The 20,757-nt window shown below is 71.2% G+C and overlaps 8 protein-coding genes across 8 annotated transcripts; 5 read left to right on the forward strand and 3 right to left on the reverse strand.

Moving 5' to 3' along the window:
• Window positions 1-315: 315 nt before the first annotated feature.
• On the forward strand, window positions 316-1,055 carry V1510DRAFT_366139 (adenylate kinase-domain-containing protein; the record flags this gene model as incomplete). The annotated part of the gene is made up of 3 exons (XM_066931249.1): window positions 316-469; window positions 499-758; window positions 789-1,055. 3 exons carry the CDS (start codon window positions 316-318, stop codon window positions 1,053-1,055), a joined length of 681 nt encoding a protein of 226 aa, XP_066788568.1.
• Window positions 1,056-1,238: 183 nt separating this feature from the next.
• V1510DRAFT_403386 (Sfi1 spindle body protein-domain-containing protein) lies at window positions 1,239-3,918 on the reverse strand (the record flags this gene model as incomplete). The annotated part of the gene is made up of 3 exons (XM_066932168.1): window positions 1,239-3,410; window positions 3,443-3,660; window positions 3,693-3,918. 3 exons carry the CDS (start codon window positions 3,916-3,918, stop codon window positions 1,239-1,241), a joined length of 2,616 nt encoding a protein of 871 aa, XP_066788569.1.
• A 339-nt stretch (window positions 3,919-4,257) lies between these two features.
• V1510DRAFT_417668 (uncharacterized protein) lies at window positions 4,258-5,779 on the forward strand (the record flags this gene model as incomplete). The annotated part of the gene is made up of 3 exons (XM_066933986.1): window positions 4,258-4,393; window positions 4,424-5,073; window positions 5,104-5,779. Coding segments are annotated over 3 exons (1,378 nt in total), but the record flags the coding sequence as incomplete, so codon positions are not given.
• On the forward strand, window positions 5,542-6,922 carry V1510DRAFT_133602 (uncharacterized protein). The gene has a single exon (XM_066930324.1). The coding sequence runs from the start codon at window positions 5,802-5,804 to the stop codon at window positions 6,732-6,734; it is 933 nt and encodes a 310-aa protein (XP_066788571.1). The 5' UTR covers window positions 5,542-5,801; the 3' UTR covers window positions 6,735-6,922.
• A 3,600-nt stretch (window positions 6,923-10,522) lies between these two features.
• V1510DRAFT_365975 (uncharacterized protein) lies at window positions 10,523-15,556 on the forward strand (the record flags this gene model as incomplete). Its single annotated transcript, XM_066931244.1, has 4 exons — window positions 10,523-10,873; window positions 11,159-13,999; window positions 14,072-14,749; window positions 14,915-15,556. 4 exons carry the CDS (start codon window positions 10,523-10,525, stop codon window positions 15,554-15,556), a joined length of 4,512 nt encoding a protein of 1,503 aa, XP_066788572.1.
• A 29-nt stretch (window positions 15,557-15,585) lies between these two features.
• V1510DRAFT_417676 (uncharacterized protein) lies at window positions 15,586-16,158 on the reverse strand. The gene is made up of 4 exons (XM_066933987.1): window positions 16,063-16,158; window positions 16,001-16,032; window positions 15,889-15,970; window positions 15,586-15,860 (listed from the first exon to the last, which is right to left on the reverse strand). Exons 1-4 carry the CDS (start codon window positions 16,147-16,149, stop codon window positions 15,834-15,836), a joined length of 228 nt encoding a protein of 75 aa, XP_066788573.1. The 5' UTR covers window positions 16,150-16,158; the 3' UTR covers window positions 15,586-15,833.
• A 790-nt stretch (window positions 16,159-16,948) lies between these two features.
• V1510DRAFT_365951 (P-loop containing nucleoside triphosphate hydrolase protein) lies at window positions 16,949-19,199 on the forward strand (the record flags this gene model as incomplete). Its single annotated transcript, XM_066931243.1, has 2 exons — window positions 16,949-17,073; window positions 17,105-19,199. The coding sequence occupies 2 exons, from the start codon at window positions 16,949-16,951 to the stop codon at window positions 19,197-19,199; spliced, it is 2,220 nt and encodes a 739-aa protein (XP_066788574.1).
• On the reverse strand, window positions 19,158-20,654 carry V1510DRAFT_417679 (uncharacterized protein). Its single transcript, XM_066933988.1, has 3 exons — window positions 20,578-20,654; window positions 19,324-20,485; window positions 19,158-19,292 (listed from the first exon to the last, which is right to left on the reverse strand). Exons 2-3 carry the CDS (start codon window positions 20,178-20,180, stop codon window positions 19,226-19,228), a joined length of 924 nt encoding a protein of 307 aa, XP_066788575.1. The 5' UTR covers window positions 20,181-20,485; window positions 20,578-20,654; the 3' UTR covers window positions 19,158-19,225.
• Window positions 20,655-20,757: the final 103 nt, after the last annotated feature.

Here is a 20,757-nt window from a genome sequence, read left to right on the forward strand (position 1 = left end):
GAGGCTCGTTCATCTGTGTGCGTACGAGCCTCCGGCGGCGACTCCGTCGAGGGTGGCTGCCTTCGGCAGCGAGCCGCACCGCGTGCGGCATATAGCCGCACGGACCCTACGGTGATTCCGCGTGCGCCCCTGCCCGCAGGGCAGCCACCCTCGACGGAGTCGCCGCCGGAGGCTCGTTCGTCTGTGTGCGTACGAGCCTCCGGCGGCGATCCGCGGTAGCTGCCTGCGGGCAGAGCCGCACGCGGTGCGGCGCGGCTGCATGCGGCGCACGTGACGGCAATGACTCAGGGGCAGCGTCGGCCGACCGGCTCCCCAATGAATCTCCTCCGACCGGCCAGAGTGCTGCTGCTGGGCGCGCCCGGCGCAGGCAAGGGCACGCAGACATCGCGGCTGCTCAAGCGGTTCGATCTGGCCGCGCTGTCGTCGGGCGACCTTCTCCGGCGCAACATCGCGGAGCAGACGGCGCTTGGTAAGTGCCGCCAGAGACCGCTGACGCAGGGCTCAAAGCATCGGCAATCATCAAGCAGGGCGGCCTGCTGCCGGACGACGTGATGGTGGACGTCGTGAGCAGCGAGCTGCGCGCGCTGGGGTGGCTGGGCGGCGACCGCAGCTGGCTGCTGGACGGCTTTCCCCGGACGCGGGGGCAGGCCCAGCAGCTGGACGCGGTGCTGGCAGCGACGGCGTCGCAGCTGAACTTTGTCGTGCAGCTCAAGGTGCCCGAGGAGGTCATCCTCGAGCGGATCGAGAACCGGTTTGTGGTAAGTGGCTGCCGGGCCGTCTGACCGCAGCACGTGCCGTCGGGCCGGGTGTACAATCTGACGTACAACCCCCCCAAGGAGGCCGGCAAGGACGACGTGACCGGCGAGCCGCTGTCGAGGCGGCCGGACGACGACCCGGTCACGTTCAGGAAGCGGCTGGCCGAGTACAAGGCGCTGACGGAGCCGCTGCTGGAGTACTACAGCCGGCAGGCGGGCGTGGTGTTTTCGGTCGAGGGCGAGACGTCGGACATCATCTACCCGCAGCTGGAGGCCGAGTTTGTGCGCCGGTTCACGTAGGCGCTGGAGCCGGGTGCGCGGCGCACGGGGGCGGTGAGGGGGCGGTGAGGGGGCCGTCAAGTCCTGCACACGGTCCGTCTGGCTTGGCCGTCCCGTCCTGCTGACCACCGGCCGGCGGCTCAATCGTCTACCCGTCGTATTGTATTGTACACCGTCCTACGTAATGATACACTAGAGTACATGTCAAACTGTCTTGGTGTTGCTGTTCTGCTCCGACAGCTTGAGCCGGCGCTCGGTCGGCGTGGCAAAGAGCCGGCGGCGGGCCTCGAACAGCGGGCTGCCCTTGAGCCGGTCCCAGCGCTCGGCGCGGGGCGTCTGCAGCAGCGAGGCCTGGCCGCGCGGCGCGCGGCGCGCGGGCTGGGCCGACATGGCAAAGGCCACGCGCGGCTTGGTGGGCGTGTCCTCGACGTAGCTGCGGATGCGGACGACCTCGACGTCCGACTCGGACGAGCTCTGGGCGGGCTCGTCCGGGGACGAGTCCTCGTCGTCGGCGTCGCCCTCGCGGCGCTGGCGGGTGCGGACGACCCAGTGGCGGAGCAGGGCGGCCACGCGCGCGTCGCGGAACTTGGCGCGCTCGCGGTCGGCCATGGCGTTGTTCATGATGAGCCGCAGCGCGAGCGACCGCCAGTGGCGCACGATCTCCTTGGCCTGCATCGACACGGACCCGCTGAGCTCGACGAGCGCGGCCTGGTGCAGCTGCTGGAAGTGCGCGGCGGCAGCCTCGACGTGGCCGAGCGTGCGCCGGACGAGCCGGGCGCGGTCGTAGTCGTCTGCGCGCGCGCGCAGGGCCAGCGCGTCGGCCGTCTTGGCGGCCCAGAGGCCAAAGTGCTGGGCCCGAAGCGCCTGCGCGGTCTCGAGCTCGTAGACCTCGAACGCGTGGTCGCCGAGGTCGCGGTAGTTGGTGCAGCGCTGGCGCCAGCGGTCGAACGCCCAGGCGACGAGGGCGCGCTGCTGGCGCCGGGCAAAGTCGCCGGCGAGCGAGAGCCGGTCGCGGTCGCGTTTGCGGGCCAGCCGCGCGCGCCAGAGCGCCAGCGCGCGCGGCAGCGCGTGCGCGCGCGCGAACGCGCGGGCCTGCTCGTCCAGGTCGACCACGCGGCGCTGCGTGGCCTGCAGCAGCGCCAGCACGTGCGCCTGGCTGCGCCGCCGCAGATGGGCGTCGGCGGCGGCGGCCAGCGCGGCGACGGCCAGCAGCCGCGCGCGCCAGAGGCCGAGCGCGTGGCGCACGACGCGGACGTCGATCCGGTCCGAGACCTCGGTGGCGGCGCTGAGGTCGTCGCGCAGCGCCCGGGCGGTCTTGAGCCTCCACGCGCGAAACGCGCGCGCCTTCAGGTCCTTCAGGCGGACGCGCATGATCAGCGCCCGGCGCTCGGCGATGACCCACAGGTAGAGGAAGTTGCAGAGCGTGTGCTGGCGCTGGGCCTCGGCGAAGTAGACGAGCCGCAGGCGCAGGCGCAGCTGGCGCACGGCGGCCGCCTTGAGCTGCTGCTCGCGAAACGCCCGGGCCAGCGCGGCCTCCTGGGCGCCGCGCACCCACGCGTCGAAGTGGCGGGCGAGCGCGAGCCGGTCGCGGTACTCGCAGAAGCGCAGCTCGCGCCGCCGCCGCACGAGCGCGTCCTGCCAGGCCGTCCACGTCTTGCGCAGGACCAGCCGGCGGTCGAACGAGCGCGCGACGCGCGTCAGCCGGTCCTTCTGGAGCGCGGCCGCGCGCCAGCGCGCAAAGACCGGGCCGGCGTGCCACTGCAGCGCAAACAGCGGCGCGCGCGCGCGGAGGCCGTCGAGCGCGCGGCCGCGCTGCCGCCACCGCTCGAGCGCGCGCGCGCGCCGCAGCTGCTCGTACTCGCGCGCGCGTGCGACCAGCTCGGCCCGGCGCACCCACGTCGCCAGCGCGGCCGCCGCCAGCTCCCGCGTGCGCGCCAGGCGGTGCTGGGCCGCGCGGCGCTCGTGCGTCACGGCCACGTCCGCCACGCTCTCGAGCCGGCGCCGCCACCGCGCCAGGAACCGCGCGGCCAGCGCGCGCTCGGCCAGCGCCGCGGCCGCGGCCGCGTCCGCCGCGCGCGCGTACCACAGCGCCAGCACGGCCGCCTGCGTCCGCGCCGCGCGCAGCCGCGTGAGCCGGGCCAGCGGGCCGTCCACGCGGTGCAGCTTGTACTGCCAGACCTCGAGCGCCTGCGACGCCAGCCGCGTGCTGTCGTACTTGGCCGCCAGCTCGCCCAGCACCGCGTGCTTGCGCCGGCTGGCCGCCGCGCGCTGCTGCCACAGCCGCAGCGTCCGCCGCAGCTGCTGGCTCACGCACTCCGAGTACCGCGCGACCAGCTGCGGCTCGCGCTGCGTCTGCTTGATCCGCGTGTTGAGCGCCTGCCGTCAGCGCCGCGCCGCCGCCTACTCACGCTGATCAGGTTGTTGAACTTGGCCGCCCAGGTCTTGCCGTCGGCGCGGATGAGCTTCAGCAGCAGCTTGAAGTAGAACAGATCGCGCGACGCATCGATGTTGCGCTGCCGCAGGACCACGTCGTAGCACTTGAAGATGGCCCCGAAGCTGTGGGCGTCGTCGTACGTGTTGAGATTGCGCTGCGCGTACTCGACAATGGCCCGGAGGATGTTGATGTCTGCGGTCAGCGCGTGGCCGGCGGCTACCCACCGTGGAGCGAGTACTCGAGCGCGTTGGCCTGGCTGTCGAACGAGGTGTCGGGCGCGGGGCCGGCGGGGCCGGGCTCGGGCGAGTGCGGCGCATAGAGCGGCTCGCCGGGGACGGGGTCGTCGCGGACGACGGGCCAGACGACCTGGCTGAGCTCGTTGGTGTAGGTGAAGTCGGGGAGGACGCGTGTGAACGACTGGTCGTAGTCGTCCGAGTCGGACGGCGCCATGGCGCGCGCGGGCTGGATGGACAGAGCGCGGCGGGCGCCGTGCGGTGGTACAGCGTGCGGAGGTGACGTGGGCGTGAGGATTTTGCGTGACGGCGGTGAGTTTGACGCGCGCCGCACGGTGCGCGGCGCGGCGCGCCGCACGAGCGCGACGGCGGGGCGACCCGCGCGGGGCGACCCGCGTGCGCCGACCCGCATGTGCCGACCCGCATGCGCCGACCCGCATGCGCCGACCCGCGCGCCGACCCGCATGCGCCGCACGCGCCCCGGCCGCCGCGCCGCACGGCGCGCGGCGCCGCCGCACGACTAGCGCAGCCGATCGCTCCTCCCCCATCCCACCCGCATGGCCTCCCTCGGCGGCTTCCTCAAGGCGATCTCGGCCGCCATCGCCGCCCAGTCGGCCTCGCGGCTCTCGGCGCTGTTCTGTCTCGACGTCGCCGAGCCCGCGATGGCCCAGCTCCAGAACGATCTCGTCGACGTACGTCGCCGCCGAGCCCGCTGACCGCAGAAAAACCACAACATCGCCGACCGCGTGGCCGCGCAGAAGTACTTTGCCGGCGACTGGCAGGCGTTCGGCGACCTCGTCGTCTCGTACCTCGCGCTCGTCCGCGACGTGGACGCGTACGACATCCGCGCCAGCTACGATCTCTACGAGTCGTTCTTCGCCGACCTCCAGACCGCGTTCTCGAACCGGCAGGGCGGGCTGCTGACGCCGCTGGTCGCGCGCAGCGCCGGCCTGCTCACGGACCTGGCCATCGCCCTCGACGGCGCCGACGGCGCCGAGATGGCCCGCACCGGCGAGCAGGCCAAGGTCCTGCTCAAGATCTTCAACTCGATCCGCGCGGACCGCACGCCGATCGCGGGCCAGCTCACGTTCGAGACCAAGGGGCCCGTGCCCAAGCGCACGGTCCTGCTCTACATCGCCGGCCTGCTCTGCCGGACGTACTTCCGGCTCAACCAGCCGCCGACGTGCGTCAACGTGTTCTCCAACATGCACACCGCCGGCGTGTTCTTCAGCAAGTACCCCATGTCGCAGCGCGTCACGTACCGGTACTACCTCGGCCGGTTCTACCTGTTCAAGAACGAGCTCGTGAGCGCGCGCAAGCACCTGCTGTGGGCGTTCGAGCACTGCCACCGCGACGCGGTCCGCAACCAGAGGTGCGCCCCCCCGCGACCACGCTGACACAGACTCATCCTGACGTTTCTCGTGCCGACGAGCGTCCTGCTCGGCGTCTTCCCCAAGCCCGAGCTGCTGTCCATCTTCGCGCCCGCGCTCGAGCCGGTCTACGCGCCGATGATCCGCCGGATCCGCGCCGGCGACCTGGCCGGCTTCAAGGACCACATCACCCAGCCCGGCGTGTTTGACTTTCTCGTCGCGCGCGGCCTGTACACGCTGCTGCGCACGCGCGCCGAGGTCCTGGTCTTCCGCAACCTGTTCTTCAAGATCGACAAGATGCGCAACCTGGCCCGCGGCGGCGACAAGAAGCCGCACGACCTGCGCTTCGACGACCTGCTGGCCGGCCTGCGCCTGACGTCCACGCACCGGCCGCCGCGGCCCGACGCGGCCGCGCTCGTCGTCGCCGAGCGCATGGTCGACTGGACCAACGAGGATGTCGAGAACGTCTGCGTGACCCTGATCGACCAGAAGTTCATGAAGGGCAACATCTACGCGCGCAGCCACGTGCTCCGCCTGAGCCCGAAAGACCCCTTCTCGTCTGTCTCAGACATCTACTTTGCGGCCGACCACACCGTGGCCACCGAGGAGTGGATGGACCGGTAACGGGGTCGATGTACATAGAATAATCCCGTGCGTGGCCACGGTATGTAGCCGCCGATCGGCGCCTAACCACAACTTTTTCCGCCCGCCGGCAACCGCGCAGCACAACATGCCGATCAAGCTGCTCCAGCACAAGTCGTATCACGTCTACAATGCGGAGAACATCGCGCGCGTGCGCCGGGACGAGGCGGCGGCGGCTGCGCAGCAGGCGCAGGACGATGACGCGGCCCGCCGCCAAGATCGCGAGCACCGGTTAGAGGCCCTCAGACGCCGCCAGAGCGGCGCGGGCGCGGCCCAGGACCGCGAGACGGCCCGGGCTGAGCGTGATGAGGAGCGGTACGGCCGCGAGGTGGCGCGGGGCGCCGCCGCGGGCCAGGAGCCGGCGGCGGGCGTGAATCTGGGCGGCGACGGCCAGCATTTCAATCTGTTTGAGGACCTCGAGGCAGCCGAGCGGCGACGGGGCGGGCCGGAGCAGGCCCGGGCGCGCGAGCGAGCCGAGCTGGAGCGCGGGATCCCGCTGGACAGCACGTACGGCCAGCAGGACCGGCAGGAGGCCGATCGACGGCGAGAGCAGCGGCGGCGGGCGCAGGGCGAGCACGTCAAGACGATGCTGGATCCGCTGACCGCGATGAACGCGTACGTCACCATGACGAGGCAGCACCAGCGGCAGAAACTGATGGGCGGTGGCGGCGGCGGCGGCGGCGGCGACGGCAGCGGCGACGCCCAGAACGGCCGCGGACGCGAGCGCGGCCGGCCGGACCAGAGCGACGGCGCGACGCGGCGCCAGGAGCGCCAGGAGCGCCACGGCGACCGCGGCCGGCACGACGAGCGCCGCGGCCGGCGGACGAGCCCGCGCGAGCGGTCGCGCAGCCCGCGCAGCCACGGGCACGGCCACGACAAGCACAGCCACGACAAGCACAGCCACGACAAGCACAGCCACGACAAGCGCAGCCACGGCCAGCGCAGCGACCACCACTCCGACCGCCACCGTAGCCACCGCGAACACCACCGCGACCGCAGCCGGCACCGCAGCGACCGCTAGGCGGCGGCTGCGTGCAGGCCACGGCCAGCAGCCCTTGGCGTTCCATGTACATACTAGCAAGAAGCTGATAATGCCGGGCTTGCAGATCTAGTCGCGCGCTTGTCTCGGGCGGCGCCTAGCGCTCCTGGTTTCAGGTGCGCCGATAAGATGTAGTGTGCATCGGTGGAGCCTGGCAATCTCGCTCGCGCCAGCTGGTGGGCAAGGCGGACACTTGTGCGCCAGCAGACCGGACGAGACGAAGCGCGGCGAGGTCGCGTCACCGGCCAGCCTCTGCCGGCCGCAGGTGCCTGCAGGTGCCGGCTGGCGGCCGGCTAGTGAGCTGTTGAGCGACCTGTCAAAAATAGATTGGCCGCGCGTTAGGGCGCGAGGACGCGACTAGCCGGCAGCTAGCTGGCACCTGGCACCTGGCAGCCACGAGACGTCAGCCGGGAGAGGGCGGCGCATTGGCGCGGCGGCGAGACCGCGGGCGGGTGTTCGTGGCTGTTCGCCTGGGTGGCGGGCGCGAGGCGGCGGACGTGACGACGCCATGTGGCCGGGCGCCCGGCCAAGGACGACGGACGAGCCGCGGAGATACGGGCGGCGCGGCAGCCGCGGTGTGGTCTGTGTAACCTGGGGACTAGGGGCGACCCGTGACCCGTGACCCGCGAGCCGCGCGGCGGGTCGGCGCGACCCGGGCCGGGTAGGGCGGGCTGCGACCCGGCGCCGCGGCGACCCGCGTGCCGCTCGCGACTCGCCGCGCCAGCGGGCAGCGGGGCTCCGGCGTCTAACGTCCGCGCGGGGCTGCGCGGGCGGCAGCCGGGCTGGGGCTGCTGGCAGCACCGGGGGTGGCAGCGCGGCGACAGGCCGTGGCAGGCTCGTGGCAGGCCCGTGGCAGGCCCGTGGCAGGCCGTCTAGGCACCGCTAGCGGTGTGGCTAGCCCTAGTCCGCGATCTGGGGCGCCGGCCGTTGCGTTCGGCGCGCCGCACGGCAGGCGCTCGCAGGCAGCGCGGGCGCGGCCGGCGCCCCCAGGGCGAGGGCCGCGGCGCAGGCGGCGGCACGCGGTGTGCATGAACGCGGGGGGCGGGCTAGCCGGATCGGGCCGGCTGCGGCTGCAGGAGCGTCGCAGCACGATGGTGCCGGCGTCGGCGTCCCCTGTCAGCGCAGCGCGGAAGGGCGCGCGGGCGGCCGCGCCCTGGCGTCGCAGCGCGGCCGATGCGGCTAGGGCGCAGCCGCGCACCCGGGCCGGCGGCGCGGCCGATGTCGGCCGGGGCAGCGCAGGCGGGGCGGCCCAGGCGCGCGGCACGCGCAGGGACGGCCCGGGACGGTGGGTCTGATCGCACAGGCGCCGGCGGGGCTGCTAGACGCAGACACCACGGGGGCCCGTGAGGCGGCCGGCGCCCGCCCGCCGGCCTGCGCCTGACGTCAGGCCGTCTGCACGGCGGCCGCGGCGGCCGGCGCGCTACGGTGAACACGATGCGGGGCCGGGCCATCTGGGGAAGCCCGGCGGCATAATGCCTCACGCCGGCGGCGCGGCCGGGCCGTGGACATCCCCTACGCGTGGCCGCGCGGGTGGCGCCGCGGCGCGCGATCCGCGCCGCTGGGTCGCCCGCATGGGCGCCGTCTCCTGCCGCAGCCGGACCCAGCGCGCCGGGCCGCCAGCCGCGCCCCCACGCCCCGTGTGCGTGCCGCGGCCGGCGCGGGCGCAGGCCGGCCGCGCTGGGCGGCGGCGGCCAGCGTAAATCTAGCACCCGCTAGCGTGTTGTGCATCGACTAATGCAGCGCGCACTATGACGAAATCGACCGCCTAGCCACCATTAAGGTTTCACATCTAACGTCATACCTTCTGCACCCGTCGCCGGCGCGAGAACACTAATAATGTTTAATAGTCGCCGGAACACGAGTGGCACAAGGCGTCTGGAGAACGGCCGTTCTGCAGTGGCGGCCGCATCGGGCGGCAGCTGGCACGTAGCACCGCCGCCGGCCAGCCAGGCCCGCGGCGCCGGCCGGCTGCCAGACGCAGCCGCGCCGCGGGCGGCCGGCCCGGGCCCGCCGCCAACACAGAACACCGGCGAATAAGCTTAAGCGCGGCGGGCGCGGGGCCGGCGAACGGCGCGGGCGCGCAGACGCAGGTCCGCCACCGGCCACGCGCGGCGGCGGCGTGCTGCGCCACATGTGGCGCGCGCGCTGACGTCCGTGGCGCCGGCCCCGGTCGCCGGGCGCCCGTGGCGTCGCGCTGCAGAGGCCCCCCTGGCCCACTAGTGGCCGACCTGGGGCTCCGGGCGAGCCGGCCAGCCACATGTGGCGGTGCAGTCCACTGGCCAGTGGTCAGGGTCCAGCGGCCGGCCGCTGATCGCCGGCCGCCGCCGCCGCACCGGGCGCCGCGCCCGCCCGCCGCCCGTCGCCCGCCGCGCCCGCCGCCCGCCGCCCGCGGCCCCGGCGCGGCCGGCGCGGCCGGCCCGCGCGGCGGTGCGCGGCGGGGGCCGCCGTAGAGGCCCGCATAGTTTGGCTTTCCGTGCTCGCACACCCTTTATTAAAAGGAAATTTCGTCCGTTTCTTGTATTTTTATCCTCCCCATCATCAAGCCACGACTGTGACCACGATCCAGCGCAGCGCGCACGCAGCATCGTCCATACGACGACGATCAGGCCCCCTCTCGCTGCCTCCGACCGCCGCAGTCTCTGGACGGGCGCACGCAGCCCCGAAAGCGGCGCATCGTCTATCAATCGGCGCGGGCCTCTGGCCGCCGCACCTCGCTTCCATCGCGCTCCAGCCAGCCCCGCAGCCGGCTCCAGCGGATCTGGGCGTGGGCGTGCGTCTCGCCGCGCACTCTCCCGACCGGGCTGCGACCGGCGCGCAGGCCTCCTGGCACCCGCGCTGGCTCCACGGCAGCCGCCGGCCGGACCCCTGCGACGCCCTCCGCGGCCGCCACCCTCGCGCTCGCCGGCGCCGCCGCGCTCGCCGCCGCGAGCCCGCAGCGCGTGCCGCTCGCGTGGGCCTGCCTGCTGAGCATCCTGTGCTTCGGCCTGCTGGCGCGCTCCCCGAACGGGCCCCAAGTGCGCTCCGCACCCCCAGCACCCTCCCCCGCGCCTGCCTCGATGGCCGGCGCAGACCCGCAATCCCCGCCGGCGCCGCGGCCGGACGCCGCGGCTGACGGCGCGGCCCCGGGCGCGGGATCGGCGGCCGCGGCGAACGGCCACGGGCCGGGCGCGCCGCCGCCGTCGTTCGGCGGCCGGCCGGCCGCGCGGCTGGCCCGCAAGGCGCCGCCGCCGGCCGAGCTGGCGCCGCGCGCGCGGTCGCCGGCGTCGCCGCGGTCCGCGGGCCAGTCGCCGCGGCTGCCCGAGTTCGCGGCCCAGGACCTCGACCAGCTCCGCCAGGTAAGCCCGCCGCGGGCGCCGCTGACCCAGGCCGTCAACCAGGCCCAGCTGCTCAAGACCAAGGCCCACGCCCTGGACAAGGGCCACCGGCGGCAGTCGGCGTCGCTGTCCCAGCTCTCGCCGTTCGGCCAGAGCCTGCACGACGCCTTCGACTCGGGGCCGCCGTCGCCGGACCTGGGCGCGGCCCAGCCGCCGCCGCCGCTGCCGCCGCCGCAGTACGGCCACGCGTACTCGCACTCGCTGCCGCACATGCACCACTCGCCGTTCCTGCCGCCGGCGAGCGTGCCGGCGGACGCGGCGGGCGCGGCGCCGCCGGCGGCGCCGGCGCGGCCGGCCGCGTCGCCGCGGCGGCCGCAGCGCTCGCCCTCGGCGTCCTCGCTCTACAGGAGCGGCGCCGCGGCGACGCCCATGTCCTCCTTCGGCCCGCCGTCGTTCATGCCGTCCTTCGACAGCCCCGAGTACCCCACGCCCAAGCTCAACGACACCATCCTCCGGCTCAACGCCGACCCCGGCCTCGACCTCTTCTGGCGCAACCTCACGGACGTGCTCGAGAGCCAGTACATGGCCAAGCGCGTCTCGCTCTCGGTCCCCACCGACCTGACCGACATCACCAACACGCCGTGGGGCCTCAAGGCCGTCTGGACGTCCAGCGCGCACTCGCTCGGCCTGGCCCGGCTGCAGCAGCACAAGACCGGGCCCGACTACGTCGAGCGCGAGCCGCGGTCCGCGGGCCCGTCCGCCGCGCCGTCCCGGCCGGCGTCGGCCCCGCCGTACGACCCCTCCACCGTCGACAACGACGAGAACTGGGAGGACTTTGGCGACTCGGAGGACCCGGCCGAGTTCGGCCTGCCGCCGGCGCTGAGCAAGTCCCAGTCGTTCCGGTCGCACTCGGACTTCAACCGGCGGTTCAACCTGCTGCGCCAGGACTCGGCGCGGTCGTCCGAGAACGAGTTCGGCGACGCCGCCAGCCTGGCCGACGAGGACTTTGACGACGCGGACGACGACGACGGCTACGACAGCGCGCTGCGGCAGGCGTTTGCGCGCGCGCGGCCGGACGCGGCCGCGGCCGAGCCCGCGGCCGACGACGCGGCCGAGAGCGACGTGGAGCCGGCGCCGGCGGCCCGCGCGTGCTCGCCCGCGGCCGCCGGCGGCCGTCCGCGCGTGTTTGGCCAGCTGCGCTCGCTCGACTCGGACGTGGACCCGCTGATCGACAACTTCGGCGTCAACCGCGTGCTCCAGCGCGGCAAGGTCGTGCTGCTCCAGCGCGAGTACCGCAACCTGCAGGAGCCGGACGAGCGGCGCGGCTCGGTCGCGCACGCCAAGGAGGCCAAGGCGCGCGAGGCGCGCGAGCGCGAGGGCCGCGACGACGAGCGGCCGGACCCCGCCGCCGCGCCGCGGCCCGCCGAGCCCCCGCGGCCCGCCGAGCCCGTCACGCCCGCCGGCCGCGCCCTGCTCGGCAAGCTCGACCGGCCCAAGGAGCGCTTCCTCAAGGCGCGCACGCACCTGCGCGACCCGCTGCACGACCTCGACGGCGCCAAGGCGTCCGGCCTCAGCCTGCAGGCCACCAACCTGCCGTACGAGGAGTACGAGCAGGCGCTGGTCTCGCCGTGGTCGCGCTCGCCCGCGCCGTCGCCGGCCATCGCCAAGGACCCCCAGGAGAACCCGTTCTTCAAGGACCTGGCCTCGGCCGAGCCCGCGCGGCCGCCGCCGGCCGCAGACATCCCGCCGCAGCTGGACGAGGCCTTCAGCACGCCCACGTCGGACCTGGGCGAGCAGATGAAGGTGCAGTCGCCGGTGCGCGCCATCGGCCTCGAGTCGTCGTTCTCGGTCATCCACATCCCGCTGATCCACTACACCTCGGCGCGCCGGCTGCGCGGCGCCGGCAACCGCAACGCGCCGATCGCGGTCATCTCCATCCTGTCGGACGTGATCCCGTACCCGTCCAACCTGGTCAAGAGCCTGACGGCGCTGGCGCCGCACACGGCGGCGTCGTACTCGCTGGCGCTGACGCACTCGAACCTCGTGTTCGAGCTCGAGATGACCAAGAAGCTCGAGCGGCAGCGCGCGCCGGCGGCCGCGGCCGCGCCCAAGCCGCCCAAGCCCGCGCGGCCGCGCAAGCTCTTCGGGCCGCCCACGCGCACCAACAGCGGCGACTCGGTCGCCAGCTCCGGCGAGGACGCCGACGGGCGCGACCGCCGGCGGCCGCCGCTGCCGACGCGCTCGTCGTCCGGCTCCGCGCGCGCCGGGTCGCAGTCGCCGATGCCCGCCGCGCTCAAGCGGCCGCTCCTCCGGCAGGCCTCGTCGTTCCACAGCTTCCGCGACGACGGCGGCGCGCCCGCGCACGCGCCGCCCGCCAAGCTGCTGCACGCCATGATCGACTCGATCCCGGTGCACCTCTACATCGCGCAGCCCGACACCGGCGTCGTCTCGTGGGTCTCGGCGCGCACGCTCGCGTACTCCGGCCAGACGTTCGACGACTACTGCCGGCAGCCGCTCGACAAGTACCATCCCGACGACCGCCCCGCCTTCAAGAAGCTGTGGAAGGCCGCCCTCAAGAGCGGCGAGGCCGTCAGCATGCAGGTGCGGCTCCTGCGCTTCGACGGCGTCTACCGGTTCTTCATCGTGCGCGCGGTGCCGCTCCGCGACGCCAAGGGCTCGATCGTGCAGTGGTTCGGCACGCACATGGACATTCACGAGCAGCGCATCGCCGAGTTCGAGTCGCTGCGGCAGGCCGAGAAGCTCAACAGCGAGCGCAAGTACCGGATGCTGGCCGAGTCCAGCCCGCTGATCGTGTTCGTGGCGCGGCCCAGCGAGGGCATCGTCTACATGAACAACCAGTGGACGGACTACTCGGGCCAGACGGTCGACGACGCGACGCATTTTGGATACCTGGACTTTGTCCACCCCGACGACCGCGTGATCTGCGCGGCCGTGTTCGACGCCGACGGCGGCGACGAGCGGTACTCGTGCGAGATCCGGCTGCGCAACGTGCGCGGCGAGTACCGGTGGCACCTGATCCGGACGGTGTGCGTGGACAACCTGGACGACGACGACGCGGGGCCGCGCGAGGGCCGGCGCGGGCTGGCCGGGCCGGCCGCGAGCTCGTTCGTGCGCGAGGCCGAGGTCACGTACTTCGGCACGTGCACCGACATCAACGACCACAAGATCGCCGAGGAGAAGCTGCAGGAGGCCAAGGACGCGGCGCAGCGCACGATGGAGTCCAAGGCGCGGTTCCTGTCCAACATGTCGCACGAGATCCGCACGCCGCTGATCGGCATCTCGGGCATGGTCAACTTCCTGATGGACACGCCGCTCTCGGCCGAGCAGCTGGACTACTGCAACACGATCTCGAGCTCGTCCGAGGCGCTGCTGATGGTGATCAACGACATCCTGGACCTGTCCAAGGTGGAGGCCGGCAAGATGCGGCTCAACAAGGAGTGGTTCCACCTGCGGTGGCTGGTCGAGGACGTCAACGAGCTGCTGAGCACGCTGGCGATCTCCAAGAACATCGAGCTCAACTACGTGGTGGCGGACGAGGTGCCGTCGATCGTCAAGGGCGACCGCATCCGGCTGCGGCAGGTGCTGCTCAACATCATCGGCAACGCGATCAAGTTCACGGCGCGGGGCGAGGTGTTTATGAAGTGCACCGTGATGGACACGGGCAAGCCGCGGCCGGGCAAGATCATGCTGCACTTTGAGTGCCACGACACGGGCCCGGGCTTCGGCAAGGAGGACGAGAAGCTGATGTTCAAGCCGTTCAGCCAGATCGACGGCACGACCAGCCGCAAGCACGGCGGCTCGGGCCTGGGCCTGGTGATCTCGCGGCAGCTGATCGAGCTGCACGGCGGGACCATCAGCTGCCACGGCGAGAAGGGCAAGGGCAGCATCTTCTACTTCTCGGCCGAGTTCGGCGTGCCGTCGTCGTCGCACGAGGAGGACCGCGCGGCGGCGTACGCGGGCGGCGCGCTGGCCGAGGGCACGCAGCTGCCGACGATCGACGAGGCGCTGGCGGACGTGGCCGCGGAGGCCGACGGCCGGTCGCCGCTGTCGCAGCGGCAGCTGCAGCCGCCGTCGGCCGCGGGCACGCCGCTGGACGGGCCGCTGGAGCTGTCGGCGTCGTCGGCGGGCTCGACGGGCTCGGCGGCCTACAAGGGCTCGCCGGACGACGCGGGGCCGCCGACGGCCAAGCTGCGCAACGTGCGGTTCAAGCCCAGCAAGGACCCGCGCGAGATGCTGTTCCGGATCCCGTCGGACGTGCACCGCAAGCCGCACGGCGCCGAGTACGAGGCCAGCCCGCCGCCGGCCGGGCCCGAGGCCGGCCCGGCGGACGAGCCCGCGCCGTGCGCGCCGGGCGGCGTCAACGCGCTCATCGTGTGCGAGTACGCGTTCACGTCCGAGGCCATCGACCACCACATCAAGCAGGCGATCCCGGCGGGCTCGGCCTACGAGGCCGCGCACGTCACGAGCATCGCCACAGCCAAGGACCTGCTCGACGCCGCCAGCCGGCGGCCCGGCGGCGGCTACACGCACGTCGTCCTCAACGTCAGCGACTACACCGAGATCGTCGGCTTCGCGGCCGACGTCTTCAAGACGGCCGCGCTCAAGGCGGTCAAGATCATCGCCATCACCACGCCGATGCAGAAGTCGGCGCTGATGCAGAACGTGCGCGGCGAGTCGGGCGGGCCCGGCCTGGCCGAGCGCGTGGCGTCGCCCATGGTCGCGCCCGAGGCCGCGCTCGCGCCGCCGGCCGCCCTCGTCGGCGCCCTCCACAGCCCGGGCGCGCCCCCGCCCGCCCAGGCCCAGAACGACTACGACAACGACAGCAAGGACTACCGCATCCTCGACAAGGAGCTCGGCAAGCGCCTCTTCTGCGTCTCCAAGCCCATCAAGCTCTCGCGCTTCATGGCCGTCTTCGACCCCATCAGCGACTCGTCGCTCATCTCGTCGTCCATCTCGGCCGCGTCCAAGATCAAGAAGAAGTCGCCCGGCGAGATCAACCGCGAGCGCTCGATGCGCTCCCGCAAGAGCCGCCAGAGCATCTTCAAGTACCTCAAGGACGCCGTCGGCGACAAGCGCTACCGCGTCCTCCTCGTCGAGGACAACCCCGTCAACCAGAAGGTGCTCTACCAGTTCCTCGTCCGCTCCGGCATCACCGTCGACCTCCGCACCGACGGCGAGGAGTGCGTCCAGGAGGTCTTCCGCCACGAGCCCGGCTACTTCGACCTCATCATCTGCGACCTCCACATGCCCCGCAAGGACGGCTTCCAGACCTGCGCCGAGATCCGCACCTGGGAGACCAACAACAACATCTCGCTCGACAACCAGTGCCCGATCATCGCCCTCAGCGCCAACGTCATGTCCGACGCCGCCGACAAGTGCTCCATCGCCGGCTTCTCGCGCTACATGTCCAAGCCCGTCGACTTTGACCTCTTCAAAGACCTCCTCGTCGAGCTCCTCAAGCTCCACTAGCTGCCCGGCAGCACCTTGCATTCCCCGTCTCATTTTTGTAAATTTTTATTCATCTATACATCATTACTGGAAATGCGCAACTTTGTGGACCGCCAGCGTTTGTCCAGAGTATATATCTTTGTAACGGTAGGTTGTGGCGCCTTTGGGCCCTCTGTATAAGTACTTGCTTTTCGTCTGTCCTTTGCTAGCTCCAGGGAGCTATCACTCGTTTCCTGGGCTCTGTTGTGTGTCTGTGCGTTGACGAATTGAATACCAAGAGTGAACGTTGCCCCCGTAGCTACCCGCGGAACTTCTGCAGCGTGGTCTGGTCAGCGCCGCCGCGCGCGCCTTACCTCTGCCACCCGCTGCAGGTGCCGCGCGCGGACCACCTTGTCCCCGGCCTCGTGCGCCTCCAGGTTGGCTGTTTTGACGAGCCTGCGTCAGCGGGCGCGCGCCGTCACCTACTCGTTGATGAACAGAATGTAGTCGAGATAGATCTGCGTCAGCGCCGGCCCCGCCCCACGTACCAGGATGTCGGCGTTCTTGGAGAGCTTGCAGGTCTGATGGCCCTTGACGATCTTCTTGAGCGTCGCGCGCGGATAGATTTTGGCCATGGTGGGTGGAGCGCGGGAGTTGTGTACGCGCCGACGCGCTAAGACGTGCCGGCGGCTATACGCCGCACGCGGTGCGGCTCACCGACCAGCCACCCTCGCCGCCGGGCTCGCTCTTCTGCATACGTACGAGCCTCCGGCGGCGACTCCGTCGAGGGTGGCTGCCCTGCGGGCAGGCGCAAAACGCGCTCGAGAGAGGACCCTGGGGTCCGTGCGGCTATATGCCGCACGCGGTGCGGCTCACTGCCGAAGGCAGCTACCCTCGACGGAGTCGCCGCCGGAGGCTCGTTCATCTGTGTACGTACGAGCCTCCGGCGGCGGCGACTCCGTCGAGGGTGGCTGCCTTCGGCAGCGAGCCGCATGGCGTGCGGCATATAGCCGCACGGACCCTACGGTGATTCCGCGTGCGCGTTTTGCCTCTGCCCGCAGGGCAGCCACCCTCGACGGAGTCGCCGCCGGAGGCTCGTTCATCTGTGTGCGTACGAGCCTCCGGCGGCGACTCCGTCGAGGGTGGCTGCCTTCGGCAGCGAGCCGCACCGCGTGCGGCATATAGACACGCGGCCGGTGGCGTCCGGCACGGGCGGAAAGGCGAGTCACGTGCGAGTGACGTCGTTTACCCGGCTTCCACGGGGTTCCAATCGATCGACGTGGCCGGGACCACCCAGCTTCGCGCAAGTGACGGACTTCAACAAAGATGTTTTCAGGCAAAACCGGAGGACTTCCCTTCGGAATGGGCGGCAGCGGCAGCGGACGGCAGCCGACGCCGCCGCGGTACGGGCGCGACAGCCGCGGAGGCGAGCGGATGTTTGGCGTCACGCAGGCGTCGACAAACGAGCTGGCACTGTCCAACTGTCTGATTGTGTCGCCGCAGGACTTCACGAGCGGCGAGTACGTGATCGCGGACGGGCAGTTTGTGTTCACGGCTCGGTAAGTGGGCGCGCGGGCAGGCTGACGGCAGGTCGGTGGAGTCAATGCCGCCCGGAATGGTCGGGGCGTCCGGCGCGCAGCGCGAGTGGGCCGGGTGGTCGCTCAACCAGCAGGTCGGGATCGGGCGGTGGGACCCGCTGTCGGGCGGGTCGCGGCTGGTGCTGACGGCGCTGGACGTGGAGATCGGGTTCAACTCGCGCAACCGGATCTCGGACCAGGTGTACGACCAGGAGGTGCTGAGCAAGTGGTTCATCACGTGCTACCACGACCAGATCCTGGCGCCCGGCCAGCGGATGATCATGGACTACAAGTCGATCCTGTTCAAGGTGATCGTGCGGTCGGTGCAGGTGATGGACATGGCCGGCGGCGAGAAGGGCGCGCCCGAGATGTCGTCGTCGCAGCCGAGCACGCGCGGGCTGCTGTCGCAGCAGACGCACATCAACTTCTTCAAGATGCAGGACTCGCCGATCAAGCTCAAGGCGTCGGCGAAGCGGCCGGCGGCGAACGCGATCATCCAGCCGAACTTCAAGTTCGAGGACATGGGCATCGGCGGCCTGGACTCGGAGTTCTCGTCGATCTTCCGGCGCGCGTTTGCGTCGCGGATCTTCCCGCCGGCGCTGGTGGAGAAGCTGGGCATCAACCACGTCAAGGGCATCCTGCTGTACGGCCCGCCCGGCACCGGCAAGACGCTGATGGCGCGCCAGATCGGCAAGATGCTCAACGCGCGCGAGCCCAAGATCGTCAACGGCCCCGAGATCCTCAACAAGTACGTCGGCCAGTCCGAGGAGAACGTGCGCAACCTGTTTGCGGACGCCGAGAAGGAGTACAAGGCCAAGGGCGAGGAGTCGGACCTGCACATCATCATCTTCGACGAGCTGGACGCGATCTGCAAGCAGCGCGGCAGCCGCTCCGAGAGCACCGGCGTCGGCGACTCGGTCGTCAACCAGCTGCTGTCCAAGATGGACGGCGTGGACCAGCTCAACAACATCCTGATCATCGGCATGACCAACCGGATCGACATGATCGACGAGGCGCTGCTGCGGCCGGGCCGCCTCGAGGTCCACCTCGAGATCTCGCTGCCGGACGAGAGCGGCCGCAAGCAGATCCTGATGATCCACACCAACAAGATGCGCGCCAACAAGGTCATGGCGACCGACGTCGACGTCGAGGAGCTCGCGGCCATGACCAAGAACTTCTCGGGCGCCGAGATCGAGGGCCTGGTCAAGTCGGCCTCGTCGTTCGCGTTCAACCGGCACATCAAGGTCGGCACCACCGCCGGCGTGTCGTCCGACATCGACAAGCTCCAGGTCAACCGCCAGGACTTCATCAACGCGCTGGGCGAGGTCCAGCCGGCGTTTGGCGTCAACGAGGAGGAGCTCGAGACCCTGCTCCGCAACGGCATCGTCAACTACTCGCCGCACATCGAGGCCATCCTGGACGAGGGCAAGCTCTTCATCGAGCAGGTCAAGACGTCCGAGCGCACGCCGCTCGTGTCGGTGCTGCTGTACGGCCCCACCGGCTCGGGCAAGTCCGCGCTGGCCGCCCAGATCGCCAAGTCGTCCGACTTCCCGTTCATGAAGCTGCTCTCGCCCGAGTCCATGGTCGGCTACAACGAGTCGGCCAAGGTCCAGGCCATCACCAAGGTGTTCTCGGACTCCTACAAGTCGCCGCTGAACATCGTGCTCATCGACAACATCGAGCGCCTGCTCGAGTGGGTCCCCATCGGCCCGCGCTTCTCCAACGCGGTCCTGCAGGCGCTGCTCGTGCTCCTGCGCCGGCAGCCGCCCAAGGGCCGCCGCCTGCTGATCCTGGCCACCACCACCGAGCGCTCGCTGCTGCACCAGATGAACGCGCTCGACTACTTCGACGCCCAGATCGGCGTGCCCAACGTGGCCGACCAGGCCGAGCTCGAGAAGATCCTGATCAAGTACGGGCCGTTCGGCGACGGCGACCTGGCCCGCGTGCGCGCCGTGATTGCCAAGATCGCCGACGTGACCCACTCGCAGCAGGTCGGCGTCGGCATCAAGAAGATCCTGACCGCGATCGAGACCGCCAAGCAGAGCTCGGACTTTGACGACCGGTTCGTTGAGCTCATGGCGCGCGCCATTGCCGACAGTGTTTACTAGAGTGCCCCAAATATATATTTAGCCGCCTAGCCGAGGAACCGCGCCTTGAGGATGCTCTCCAGCCGATTGAAGAACTCGTTGCCGAAGATCACACTGGCGTCAGACTGGCCGGCGCCGTACTTACACGACCGCGAGGACGCCCATCATCGAGTGGAACGAGAACGCAAACCCGATGAGGCAGATCCGCAGGAACCACAGGCAGCCGATGACCCGGAAGAGCGTGGCCTGGAAGAGTTCCTGGGCCGACTTGTAGCCGGAGAGCGTGTAGAGGAGGTTGTCGGAGATGGCCGCGTTGACCGTGCGCAGCTGCGGCGGCCGCTGGACGGGCGCCCGCGGGTGGAGGTGCTGCTGGCCGGGCTGGCCGGGAGCGCCGGGCGGCGCGTGCGGCGCGAACTGGCCGCCCTGGCCGAACTGGCCGAACTGGCCGGCCTGCCCGTGCCCGCCCTGCATCCCCGGCGGCCCCGGCGGCCCTCCCTGCGCCGCCAGCGCCGGCCGCGGCGCCTTGGGCAGCGGCGGCGGCATGCCCGGCACGTTTGCGTGCCCGAGGCCCGGAGCGTTTGCGTACCCTAGGCCCGGCGCGTTCGGCAGCTCCAGGCCGGGCGCGCATTTCTCCGCCGTCGGCGCAAACGACATGTTCAGCGCGCACGGCTTGAGCGGCCCGCTGTGGTCGTAGCTGCTCCGACGGACCTGCGGCTTCTCGCGCTCGACGCCGTACGGCGACGTCACCCGCCGGTAGTTCATTTGTTCGCACGCGCGTTCGATCATCGAGTGCACATACTGCGGATCCGCCGCGTGCCCGTTCAGCGGCAGCCGGAAAATCGTGCGCTGCGGGTTGCTCGGCGTCCGCAGCGTCCGCGGGACCCGACGCTGTGCTTTGGTGCTCATTTCGTGCGTCGCGAGCTGCAGACGCGCCGTCGGGCCTTTATATTGCCAAGACGACCAACCCCAGACCGCCATGGACCGGCCCATGCGCCGGCCCATATGCCAACGACGGTTGCAGCGCGTGCACGCGGCCGTGGGCTGGACAATGAAGCCCCGCACGGCGGCCGGCGGGAGCCGGCGAGGCGCCGAGCGGCTATATGCCGCACGCAGTGCGGCGCGCTGCGGAATACAACTACCCACCACGGAGCCGCCTTCGAAACTTCGTGAGCACGTCGCAGACGAGCCTCCGGCAGCGAGCCATGCGAGAGTAGCTGCCTTCCGGGCAGATCGAAATTGCGCTCGCGCAACAACTCGGCTTCATGCGGCTATATGCCGCACACCGTGCGGCTCACTGCCGGAGGCAGCTACCCTCGACGGAGTCGCCGCCGGAGGCTCGTCGTTGGTGAGCACGAGCCTCCGGCGGCGACTCCGTCGAGGGTAGCTGCCCTGCGGGCAGAGACAAGCTGTGCGCGAAATCACCCGGGGTCCGTGCGGCTATATGCCGCACACCGTGCGGCTCACTGCCGGAGGCAGCTACCTCGACGGAGTCGCCGCCGGAGGCTCGTCGTTTAGCACGAGCAGTAGTAGATCTTGCCGCCCGAGTAGAAGAAGTCGACGAGGGCGGTGCGCAGGCGGG

Source organism: Dipodascopsis tothii (assembly GCF_038497935.1).
Source record: "Dipodascopsis tothii strain CBS 759.85 unplaced genomic scaffold V1510scaffold_17, whole genome shotgun sequence".
Classification (NCBI taxonomy): Eukaryota; Fungi; Ascomycota; class Lipomycetes; order Lipomycetales; family Lipomycetaceae; genus Neoaidaea; species Neoaidaea tothii.

What these genes read in the sequence shown, in the direction of transcription:
- V1510DRAFT_133602 (XM_066930324.1), top strand. Translation starts at nt 5,802, where the DNA reads ATGCCGATCAAGCTGCTCCAGCACAAGTCGTATCACGTCTACAATGCG.
- V1510DRAFT_417679 (XM_066933988.1), bottom strand. Translation starts at nt 20,180, where the DNA reads ATGGGCCGGCGCATGGGCCGGTCCATGGCGGTCTGGGGTTGGTCGTCT. An exon ending in ATGGGCGTCCTCGCGGTCGT is followed by an intron (nt 19,293 to 19,323) that starts GTAAGTACGGCG and finishes GTCTGACGCCAG; the next exon opens with TGTGATCTTCGGCAACGAGT.
- V1510DRAFT_417676 (XM_066933987.1), bottom strand. Translation starts at nt 16,149, where the DNA reads ATGGCCAAAATCTATCCGCGCGCGACGCTCAAGAAGATCGTCAAGGGC. An exon ending in CCAAGAACGCCGACATCCTG is followed by an intron (nt 16,033 to 16,062) that starts GTACGTGGGGCG and finishes GCGCTGACGCAG; the next exon opens with ATCTATCTCGACTACATTCT. An exon ending in ACCTGCAGCGGGTGGCAGAG is followed by an intron (nt 15,861 to 15,888) that starts GTAAGGCGCGCG and finishes GGCGCTGACCAG; the next exon opens with ACCACGCTGCAGAAGTTCCG.